General features: G+C 32.0%; 2 protein-coding genes across 2 annotated transcripts; both read right to left on the bottom strand.

The window, feature by feature from the left end:
- Positions 1 to 712: 712 nt before the first annotated feature.
- Positions 713 to 1168, bottom strand: LOC136065594 (uncharacterized). The gene has a single exon (XM_065769058.1). It carries the CDS (start codon positions 1166 to 1168, stop codon positions 713 to 715), a length of 456 nt encoding a protein of 151 aa, XP_065625130.1.
- Positions 1169 to 9289: 8121 nt separating this feature from the next.
- On the bottom strand, positions 9290 to 10465 carry LOC111986050 (F-box/kelch-repeat protein At3g23880). Its single transcript, XM_024017689.1, has one exon. It carries the CDS (start codon positions 10463 to 10465, stop codon positions 9290 to 9292), a length of 1176 nt encoding a protein of 391 aa, XP_023873457.1.
- Positions 10466 to 12895: the final 2430 nt, after the last annotated feature.

Genomic DNA, 12895 nt, shown 5'->3' with positions numbered 1-12895 from the left:
TCACATTGAACCTGAGTTATAGGACACTGAGGCAAAGAAGCTTGTGATATTGAACCAAAAGAGTTCTGTGGTGAATATGCCATATCAGATTGACAACCAGCATTAGGGAAAACACAATTATTCTTGAAGAATTGTGAGGTTCCTGTAGCAAAACCATCTACACTTCTAAGATTACTAGTGGGCAAGACTGCTGAAACCTGATTGGCCAAGGCTTTATTACTCCCTTTAGAATTATACTTTGGAGGATAGCCATGCAATTTGTAGCATTTTTTAGCTATATGTCCAGTAAGTCCACAATAGATGCAAGTTGCCTTTCCTTCTTAGAATTTCCTCCCTTTCTACCATGAAAACCCTATTTGTGACCTTGAAAAATTTTGTCATTGTTGGCATACATAACAGTAGCCTCAGCAAGATAAACCATATTAGCACCATGACCTATACTTCTTCTCTTCTCTTCTTGTAAAATCAAAGAACAAACTTTGCTAATGAAGGAAAAGGTTCAATTAACAAGATTTGACCAATAATGTTCCCATAACTGTCATTCAATCCCATAAAAAAACGAAAAACATGCTCTTTATGCTAAGCATCCAATTGAGAGGATTTAGATCCACATGTACAAGCACAGGTGCATACAGTAAAAAGCTGATAATTGATGAATTCATCCCAAAGTGTTTTGAATATAGTAAAATAGGAACTCACTAAGAGTGATCCCCTATGAAAGATGAGAGATCTCCTTTTGAAGCTCAAACAATCTTGAAGTATTTCCTTGTGAAAGCATATCCCTGAGATCATTCCACAAATCTTTAGCGATGTTGATATACATGACACTTGCCTTGAGCTCCATACTAAGAGAATTGGTTAGCCATGAAAGGACTATGGTGTTGCATCTACTCCAAGTGTTGAACAACAGCGAAGATGGATCTAGCTCTGGAATTGAACCATTCACAAAGCCAAACTTGGCACTCAAGGCCAAAAACACTGATCTTGTCCAACTCATACAATTCTCAGGTCCAGTTAATGGATGCGATGTGAGAATGATTCTGGGACTCTCAGTCACTGGCAAGAAGTAAGGATTGTTCACAGATTTGTCAACCATTGATGTACTGAAAGAAGGAACAGACTGAGTAGAGTTGGAATTAGAAGTATTAACAGCTAAATCAGAAGCCATGGATAAGCAAAACAAGCTCTAAACCATGTAAAGAAAACAGAACTTTCTAGAAGCTAACAGAACTTTAAAAAATTTAGAGAGAGAGAGAGAGAGAGAGAGAGTAGAAAACTCTGATTGAGAATCTGATATTGATTATTGAAGAAAAGTGTATACATAAATAACTACTCTGCCTTTTATACAAAACAGAGGAAGCAAAATGAAGCGGGAAAATAGGAATTCTCTAGCTAACTTCCTAACTAATCACACTGTGTAACGGCTTAAGACTTCAACCAATGGATGAGTGATAGCTGGCTCTTTGAATAACTGAATCTGCCTTGCTTCTTCTCATGTGCGAGCTTTGTTGGCTGCATGTCTTCATTAAACTAAACGTTGCCATTTCTTTTGCTGCCTTATTTCTGATTGCAAAACTATTTGATGTCGTTTTGTCCTTATCTTGTTCAACCTCTCTGTTGTTTAAACTCTGAATGTCCTGCTGCTATGTTACTTCAACAATTCCTATTTAAGAAAAGCACATGAAATTATTAAAGGAAAAATACCCAATGTTTAATTTTTAAATACAATTCAACATTATAATAAATATGCAAACCTGCTTTAAAATATATATGGTATAGGTTAAGATATTCAGGACCGGCTCCCCTCCTGTTATAAAACCTCCTGTTCTCTTCATTTTTTAAATGGATGAAAGACATGTCTAAGGGTAGAAAACAAAGCCGCTAAAAACCCAATTTATCTCTATCAACCAAACCTTTAGCAACCCATCTCCCTTGGTAAGCCCATTGGACCACCAGCAACTTCCCATGACAGACACACTGCGCCCATACACCAATACTGCAAACAAATTCCAAATGTTTTCCTTTAAAAGTTTGGAAATCTATAATTTTGGAACTGACAAACCCTTGAGACACCAAATTTACAAACCCATAATTTGTGTTTCTTTCTTCATTCATTTCGTCTTCGTTTTCTTAAAAATTTTCGTACATTAGGTTTTTCTTCTTGTCCACTTTCTATGACTTTCATAATTGCCACTTAACCTTTCATCCTATAGTACTGTTTATTGTCTGTTTGTATTAATTTAGCACAAACCCACAAAAAAAGCAATTAAAGCTAAAGAGAATCTGAGATACAAGGAAAAAAAAAAAAAAAAAAACCAAGCAAACCCAACAAACAATTTTAAAGCCGAAGGAAAGAAATTGAGAAATGGGAAAAGAAAAGCAGGAAATTACATGGAGGGAAGAAACGAATCCTAGAGAAATGGTATTGGGTAATTAGGGATTGTCCTTGAAAGTGGTGAAGCAATCGAGAGAAATTTGGTGAGGTCTAACCTGGAGCCTTCCTTCAAAGTGGTGAAACAGTCTTGGCAGTGGACAGCATTGACATTAGTGTATGGGCGGCAGTGGGTTTGCCATTGGAAGTTGCTGATGGTCCAATGGACTTACCAAGGGAGATGGGTTGCAAAAAAGGTTTGGTTGAGAGAGAGAGAGAGAGAGAGATAAATTGGGTTTTGAGGTGGCTTTGGTTTCTGCCCTTTGATCTTTCACTTAACACATGTCTTTCATCCATTTAAAAAATGGAGAGAAAGGGAGGATTTGTAACGGGAGGGGAGCTGGGCCCAAGATATTCTGCTCTAGAAATAGCCTTATCAAAGTACGTGAAGGAAGTGCATGTGCCAAGCTTTTTCCATCGGTATTCCAAAAAAACCTATTGCTTCTTTTGTGTGCTGCATTAAAACTTGGCCACTAATGGTCCATTCTACCTAGGAGGTTATTCAAACCTCTTTGCACCTGCAGGTTATGTGAAATATAAGAAATTCCTAAGCCAAATAAAACTAATAATGGTTGCTAGTACTAAAACGATTTTTTAAGACAAAAATATAGTCTTTAATACCTCATTGAAATGAAAGTCAGGACTTCCAGGACATGAGACCCCTTGCCCAGTCTTTTGGGGCCACATCCCATGAAGGGTGAATCGATATTTTCAGGCATCATCATAGCATGTTACTTTACCTTTGTTGCAGTAGGATTCCAGCCATTGCAACATAAGGTAAAAATAATCATAATCTGCCTCACCATCAACAATCCCAATCACAAAAACCAACCACAAAGACAAAAGCAATTTCATTTTGCTCCCTTACATGCACCACACACTACAAGAAAAAAGACATAATACAACAAGTATTATTGCAACCAATATATATATATATATATTTACTATTACATCTCTAGTTTGTTTTATTGTTGTAATAGTAACTTAAATTTATTACATTAATATGAGATTATAACAATAATTATTATCTTATATTAAAATGTGTTGTTGTACTAGGTAACTTTTATTTTACATTAAGATATGTTGTTACAATAGGTAATTTTTAATTTCACATCAAACTATATTATTGTAATAGGTTAAATCTTTATTTCACATCAAATTTTGTTGATGTAATAAAAGTGAGTAATTGAGTAGTGGGAAAATTTGAGAAATTGACATTATTTTTTTTTCATTAATATGAGATTATAACAATAATTATTATCTTACATTAAAATGTGTTGTTGTAATAGGTAACTCTTATTTTACATTGAGATTGTTGTTGCAATAGGTAATTTCTAATTTCACATCAAACTATATTATTGTAATAGGTTAAATCTTTATTTCACATCAAATTTTGTTGATGATTTAAAAAAAAATGAAAAAATTATTATTTAAAAAAATGATTTATTTATGTTTAAATTTATTTTTAAATTTAATAAAAAAATAACCTATTGCAACAAGATTTTCAAAGTAAATCATTGCAATATATGGAATTTATTGCAACAAAAATCTGGTGCTGCATAAACCTATTGCTTTTTTTAATTAAAAAAAAAAAAAAACCTATTACAACGATATTTTCAAAATAAATCATTGCAATATATAAATCGTTGCAATATATGGAATTTATTGCAACGAAAATCTACTGTTGCATAAACTTATTACTTCAGAGTTTATTACAATGGCTTGCATCAACATTTTTGTCGTTGCAATAACACCTATTGCATTGCTTTTTTTAATAAAAAAAATAACCTATTACAAGAAGATTTTTAAAGTAAATCGTTGCAATATATGAAATTTATTGCAACAAAAATCTAGTGTTGCATAAACCTATTACTTTAGAGTTTATTACAACGGCTTGCATCAACTTTTTTGTCGTTGCAATAACACCTATTGCAACATTAGTTGTTATTGCAACGAATTTTTTCATTGTATTAAGTCTTTTTTCTTATAGTGATACAATCTTACAAAGTTAGAACAATAATACATAAAGGGTGGAGATTATATAGCATCTTCTACCACTCTAATGCATTAAATGTTTGTAATATTCTTACAATTGAAAATCGTTGCAATATATGAAATTTATTGCAACAAAAATCTAGTGTTGCATAAACCTATTACCTTGGAGTTTATTACAACGGCTTGCATCAACTTTTTTGTCATTGCAATAACACCTATTGCAACATTAGTTGTTATTGCAACGACTTTTTTCATTGTATTAAGTCTTTTTTCTTATAGTGATACAATCTTACAAAGTTAGAACAATAATACATTAAGGGTGGAGATTATATAGCATCTTCTACTACTCTAATGCATTAAATGTTTGTAATATTCTTACAATTGAAATTTTTTACTAAATACGGCAAATGAACATATGCATGAAAAAAATGCTGATAATATTCTATATAAATTAATGAGACCATGCAATAATCCATATTAATACACTCTACTACTAATAAGGTTCCAAATCCCTACCATTTTATGAAGCAATAATATCACCAAGTTATATATTCCATAATGCATGTTATATAATTTTTTTTAATAGTTTAAACAACATGAGAATATAGATCATATTTTCCTTTTTAATAGCCATTACGGAAAAAAAAAAAAAAAAAATGAGAATAAGGTAATGTGTTAAAGGAACCTGCTGCATGATTGTATTATGCATGGCATGTTATATCACATTTAATGCGCTTAATATAACCCTTTCTTCTCAAGGAGAAATTATAAGATCCACATGGTGGACAAGTGATGTGGTCCACCATTCTACTAAAAAAATTTTCATTTGTTTAAAATTGTCAGTTAGAAATTTTTTTTAAACAGAAATTAATTACTGACTCAACAATTTTAAACAAGTCTAAGTTTTTTAGTGAAATGGTAGAAAATGATATGATCCACCAGAGGACTCTATAATTTCTCATTCTCGGAAATTATTGTGTACTCCTGAAGTACTATAAATGCATACTCCCTCCTCCCACATAAATGGTGGGTCCCACTAATTTAATTCATGGTGAGACTCACCATTTATGTGAGAGAGAAGAATACGTATTTATGGTACTCCAAGAGTACCTAATAATTTTCCCTATATCAATTAGGAATCTGCTCACTTGTGATACATAAAAATAATTTCCCATCCCTCACATATATGATGTGCTAATAACTTAAAGGATAAGAATTAAAGGTGTGTATGCTAAGAGAGTGCATGTGCCTACATGGACTTTGGCATGTATTAGGTGCACACACTTTTATCTCAACACCAAAATTTTGGTTTAGATTCATTGGAAAATGGGTAATCGCGAGAGTTAAGAAACTTCCAAGGAAAAGAAAATGGAAATTTTAAGAAGCAATCATATGCAAGAGAAATGCAGATTGCTACCTCTAATTTCCTGGATAAAGGGTTCATAATAAAGGATGAGTATTGATTTTAAATTTCAAAATATGTTGCACCACTTATGTATAATTACAAGCACATGATATCCATGTAAATCCCATTGAATCTAGCGAAAACCTTAGTGGTTAATGGTATTGCCTAATCTCTTTCTTATAAGGAACGTTGAAAATGACAATTTAATGATAATGATATTCTTTGTAGTACCACATGTATATGGTTCGAATCTTACCACCACTTTTTCCCTCACTATTTACCTATCCAAAAAATAACAATGTCTTAATCAAGATATTGTAGAATTTTGAAGTGGGAAAAACCCATATTCTTTTCCAACTTCTCTCGTAAAAATCAGATTTATATTGAAGAAATGTCATCTGACTAAACATCTTAAGAGATAAAAATAATGCCAGGATTATAAACCTTTGGAGCACTTTTTCTATTTTGTCTATTCTTGTGTTTATAGGATTCTTCTTGGCGATTGTTTTCATTGACTTCGTTTCAAGGCAATTGCTCTATTTTATACGATTTAATTCTTGATGCATTGGAGCCCAAAGGTAAAGGCCCAATTCTTTTCATAATTTCACTGTGGAGTGAGGATAATGGTCTCTAAATACAACATTGCAGGCCCAAAGGTCCATGTCCATTTTCAGTGGAAAAATTGGGCCCATGCCTATTCTTTTAACTAAAGTGTGAAAGTGATGGTAGTATTGGTATAAAAAGATAGATCCAAATAAAACTTTTTTTCTTTTATAATCAAGCCCAAATAAAACTCGGTTACTAGTTTGCAATGTTTTCTATGTCCTTTTGATTAGCTTTTTTATTTTTTTATTATCTAATCCTTTAGAGGATATAAGACCTTGAGTATTAATTCATGGCTAGCTATTGGAGATGAAGATATATATAGTTTTGGACCTCATTATTCTTGAAATTTTTTGTGAGCAAAAAGCAGCAATACCAAGAATGATCTTAAAGATAAATTTCTCATTGAATACTATGGCTTGTTTGGATTAAGGAAGAGTAGAGAGGAGTTCGCTAAAATTATCTTAATTTTCAGCCAACTCTAATATACTCCCCCTCCCTTCTCCCTCAATCCAAATAGACTATTAAGTTTTCGAATCAATATTTTCACCCAAAAAAAAAGGTTCCCAAATCAATATGGTCTACTATTCCGAGAAATTAATTATAAGGTTTTCATTGTGGACAAGTGATGTAGTCCATCATTTCAGTAAAAGACTCCCACTTGTTTAAAATTGTGGAGTTTTAAATAAAAACTAAATGCTGACTCAACAATTTTAAATAGGTGAAAGTCTTTTATTGAAATGGTAGACTATATCACTTGTCCATCATAAGGATGGTATAATTTCTCCTACTATTCCCAACAATATCTTAATAACGAAGGAAGGAAATTTCTATATCTAGAGCATCTTGAATGTACTTACTTATTTTTGTTACCTTCAAAAAAAGACAACAGTTTCCTATATTTCAATGATGGTCTTTTTGTGTGCCTTATGACACTATTCACTGACAATTTGACACCAATCTTCATTTTCATTGACATGGTAATAGGAATCACTGGGGATATTTGCAGATTAGCCTAGTGAGGGGATATAATATAGTTAGTTAGCAAGGTTTTGAAATCATTTAGGAAACTAACATTTCGAGTCTTTGAAACTCAAATTCGGTGCAGAAATTGAGTCTCCAAGACTCGAGATCAGTTGCTGACATGGAAATATTTTTGCCACATGGAACTCGAGTTTCATAGAATAAGAAGAACAATCTAAAGAAGAAAGAAGAAGATCTGAAATTGAAGAAGAAAAGAAGACGAAGTGACAGAGGAAGAGGAAGAACAGTCCCCACAAGAATACAAAGAAAACATGAAGAAGAAAGAAACCCATGGTGAAGAAGAAGAAAGGAACCTGTAGAAAAAGAAAGGAACCCAAGCACAAAAAAGAAAGGAACCTGCAGAAGAAGAACCCAAAAAATACAGAGGAGAAGAACGGACCAGGCGAAGAAAAAGAAGAATAAGAAGAAGGACAGAAATCGAGTTTTAAACACTCGATCCATGTGGATTTTTTTTCCATGTCAGCTTGCCCTCTCATGTAACTCTAGTCTTAAAAACTCGAGTTCCATTTTGAACTCGAGTTTCTAAAACTCAAAATGCTAGTTTGCTACATAATTTGCAAATATGACAATTAACTAAAATATTTAAAAAATAATGTTAAATGGAAAAAAATTTCGATGTTAGTATATTGATCCCCTCCCCCAAAATCTTAGCATTTATCTAGAGATGTTGTATTTAGGACAAGACATTAATTTAGGAAACATATATCATAGAAAAAGTATTTCAATGTGTTTGACATTGGTGTAACTCTGTTCTTTATAAAAAAATCCCATTCACTTTAATCAACAGTTCCAATTGCACACCTTATTTCTCTCCTTCTGAATTTTATATTCTAAATTCCAATTGACAAAATTACTAAATGAAACATGCTTTGAGAAACCACAATTGCATGGCCACTAAATTTTTAAAAAGAATAATTTTGAAGATAATTAAAAAAAAAAATTACATACTAAGTTGATGTTTCTAATGGGGACACTTAAAATTCAAATCCCTCATTCTCTAACTTTTGAATATATATATATATATATATATAAACAATATCATAAGTATAATTTACAAAAATCAATGTGATGCTAACAAGTTTTTAATCAAACTTTAAAACTCTTTTTTTATCTACTTTTATATTTATATTTTTGTATATATTATTATACAAATAAGGGGATGGTTTCCTTCAAACTATTTTTAGGTGGTTTCTATAATCTTAGAATTGTAATTAAAGTGTTCCTTATCTATCTTGTGCAAGTAATATAATAGGGAAAAGAAAAAAGATAAAAAAAAGATATTAAAAAAAAAGATTGTACACTATCCAAATTGTATGATCTAACATATAACTATGGGCTGTCCCCTCATTCTGAGTGTATATTGTGTTGTTTCTGTGCTTGGAAAGCTCAAAGAATTATTACACTACACTGTCTGTGAAACCATCCTAATATAGTAATACTGTCTAGTTAAAAAAAGAAAGAAGAAGATTTTACCAAAATTAATATCTCTTTTTTTTTCTTTTTCTTTTTTTTTTTTCTTTTTTTTTATTTTTTTTTTATGGTAAAAGTTTTAAGCACTTTTAAATGGTATCAATAAATTCTAAATTTAGTAATTTACCTTAATCACTATTTTTTTTTTTTTAATGGCACTAGTAACTACTAAGGTTCTAAAATATCAAGAAACATTCACATTTTCGCAGAAAATATTGTAAAAATTCATTGCATGGTAGTCGACAAATGTTTTTGATAATTGCAACTTTTTTAAAGAACAAAAACAGAACAATAATAGCTGACCCACAAGGCTACAAGCTTTGAGGATATAAGAACCTCTTTTATGTGCTGTTCTGGTCCTCAAGGTCATTTTCTCCTTTGACAAAAATTAGACTCTCCATGTAAGTAATTATTTCCAACGATTTCCGTACTCCACCAATTTGAAGATTAGTCATTTCTTGGGTAGAGAGGTTATACAAGAGTAATTGCCCTTCATTATTCTCCAAGAACATGCTATCATTCTTAAAAAATCCTAATGGTTTTTCAATTCCCATAAGAGGTCCAATAGTGAATAGCTTAGTCCAAGACTCCCTAACACCAAATTCAAGCAACGACCATATATGAAAAAAACTCCCTGACAATTCTACATCTTCTATAAAAATAACTAGAGAAACCAATTCATTTATCACGAAAAACCTTCTTAGACAATAATGTCCATACCCAATAGCTCTATTATCTGGTAGAGTTGTTGTTAGAAATAACTCATTGCTCATATCAAATGATATAATGCACTGATTGCATTTACCACCACTATGATGTGCCCACCAAGAAAGCATCCCTTTCGTGTATGTTCTATGAGAAAAATTAAACCTTAAAATATTACCCGGCACGCATGCATGAACCTTTCTCCATGAATTAGTACTCAAACAATATACCTCAGCAACACTAAATCTTTTTCTTTCATAAAAGGGTAATTCAGGATGGTCATAGTTTTCTAAGATCATGACCACCTTGTAGTCATTAGATTTGATGTCGAGACCAAACCCAAGATCTTCAGGGAAGGCTTTGCCTTGTGGATAGGATATTTGAGAATGTGGAACAACTTTTGTTTCTTTTGTTGCTGGGTTCCACAGAATAATATTCAAGGAGTCATGAACACGCAAACAAACAAGACCATTGGATGAGCCAACGATGTCAAACTTGTCCGTCTTATTAGTACCCAAACACGATGAAGGAACAGCTTGTGTCGAAGATATTTCAAGAGTTTCATATGGAAGCTTAGAGAAAACATAATTATGGGAAGTTTTCTCACGCCGGAGAAGAAGGAAACCAACATTCATATTCTTGTTAGAGGTGGTCTGGTTGTGAAGAAGATGTTTAGTGATGAAGTTTTGGCCACTAATGAGATCACACCATGATTTACAGACACACTTGAGTCGCAGTAGTGACATCACAGGCAGCCATAGCAAAATTTGTATCACTAAGTCCTCAGGCAATTCTTCATTAGTTGTCAACATTGTGTTTCTTCCTTTCCTAGGTTACAAAGAGAAAAATGAATGATCAATTAACACATAGATGAGAAATTGTGTGTTCTTGGGTGATTAAGTTTTTGTTTAGATTTTAGAAAATTTGAGAATATTTTTATTTTTTATAATTTGATAGTTAGAGGTGGGGAATTTGTATCGTAAATATCTCTAGATAGGGAACAATCACTAAAGAAAATCAACCATAAGAAAAAATTTAAAAAAAAAAAAAAAAAAAAAAACGTACACACTCCACTTGACAAAAATGTAAAGGAAAAGACAAAACAAGTATTACCTAAGCCAAAATTATGTAAACTGTGAAGTGTAGTGTTCGTGATCTTGAAAATGAGATTGGAATTGGATCAGCGTTAATGGAGGTTATGAGATGATGGAGGGTTCTTTGTGCGGATGAGTCAATGGGAGAGAGAGCATTTGTGGTCTCGAAATGAGAATGGATAAGAGGATTTCTTTGAATTCTTGAAGTGAAAACTGAGAAGGGATGATAGAATTTTTTGAAGGAGTAATGGAATGTCGGAAGGCCTGGCTGCTTTTGCAAAAGAAGACAACAACAAATAAACTCAGCGGTACCACTCTTGCACGCACCTATTTATTGTAAATTAATTGTAACTTTTGGCTATGCATTTAATTTCTCTCACTCCAAATTTTTTATTTTCACTCTTCTTCGCTTTCCACTGCACGCAAGTTTTGAATTCACTGCCACGGGCAACGAAGGAAGCAGCATGCCCCGACATTAAATGCCTCTCCAATCAATTTAAGAATATTGGTGGCTCAATGCAAGGCACGGGCTTGGTCAATTGTAAGACTTTCTTTTATGAGAAGAAGCCTGCAAATTCTTTATAAGGCATGACTAGCCATATCTATGGTTTTGAAACTTAGACCGTTTATCGAACCATAAAAGGAAAAGGTTCAAGATTTTTGAGGTCAAACTGAAATTAAGCCAAAATCGAATCGTGATGACGTCATAATTAATTTAATAATTATTTAAAATACAAATTAATATATTAAATTAGTAGAAATATAAAATTTGTCTAAAATAAACCAAATAAATATAAAGACCATCTTTCAAATATATTTTTCATATCACAACTTCTATTATAGTGTTCAAAAATCAACACAATATTATCAATTGTTAAGGACAAAATGGGCTTTTGCCCTTTTTAAAAAAACAATCCAGCATTTTACCCTTTTTCCTAAACTAATTGGGGAAATGCCCATATTTTGAAATTCGATTTATGATAAATCGAGTTATAAGGAAAAAAAAAAAAAAATTCTACAGCACTATAGTGGCGTTTTTAAGGACTTATAGTGATGTTTTCAGGACCCATAGTGACGTTTTTTAACTCGACCTATATGAAATCAAGTTATAGGCAATTTTTTTTTTTCATTTTTTTAACCTATAACTCAATTTCATATAGGCCGAGTTACAAAACGTCACTATAAGTCCTGAAAACGTCACTATAAGTCCTTAAAAACGCCGCTATAAGCCTTAACTCGATTTATCATAAATCGAGTTTCAAAAGAGGGGCATTTCCCTAATTAATTTGGGAAAGATGGCAAAATGCTGGATTATTTTGTAAAAAAGGGCAAAAGCCAATTTTTTCCCAATTATTAAACAAAATAATAATAATAATAAAAAGAAAACTTATTTATTTACTATATACTATCAATGTAAGACTTACATTGTAGATTAAATAAATGCTTACAACATTATACACTCATAATAAATATATAAAATGTTTTAAGCATTTTTAAATCTACAATTACATTGAGTGTACAAAAGCAATAAATAAATTAAAATATACAAAATTACAAATTGGTGGGAATTGATGGGTTTGTAGTATGTTGTTATGATGTAATCAGGATCAACCATGTTTATCGGGAAGCGAATAGATGCGCAAATCATCTCGCGAAAGGAGGATGCACTCTGATAGGGAATTTTGTGGTTTTAGATTCTCCTAATTCAGATGAACTTTGTATCTTTTTAGATTTTGATGCTTCTGGTCTGTATTCCTTAAGGCTTTCAGCCAATACTTCGCTTTTTATGGCTAGCTAATTAATGCAAATCATCCATTTTAACCAAAAAAAAAAAAAAATTGTTATGATGTGCTGTTCAAATTTATTTAAAAAAAAAAAAAAAAGGTTTTTAAAAAATTACAAACCAAAATGAAAGGTGGAGACGTAGCCACATGTCCAACTTTTCACATGGAAAAGGGTAGTGTCTGTCAATGCATAGACCGTAGTGGTAGACAACTCATAGAAAAAGAAAAAATCTTGGGTTTCGGGTACTAGTGACTGGCAACAGATGAAGGAAAATGCAAAAGAGAAAGAACAAGGAAAACGTAGATGAGGAAGATAAAGAAAAGGTTTGTGCTTTTCATCTCATTGTACGTGGATTTTCAGATT

This window comes from Quercus suber, unplaced genomic scaffold (assembly GCF_002906115.3).
Source record: "Quercus suber isolate HL8 unplaced genomic scaffold, Cork oak 2.0 scaffold_1038, whole genome shotgun sequence".
NCBI lineage: Eukaryota > Viridiplantae > Streptophyta > Magnoliopsida > Fagales > Fagaceae > Quercus > Quercus suber.
Note: the sequence above shows the minus strand (reverse complement) of the source record. Positions and strands in the feature narration are given on the sequence as shown.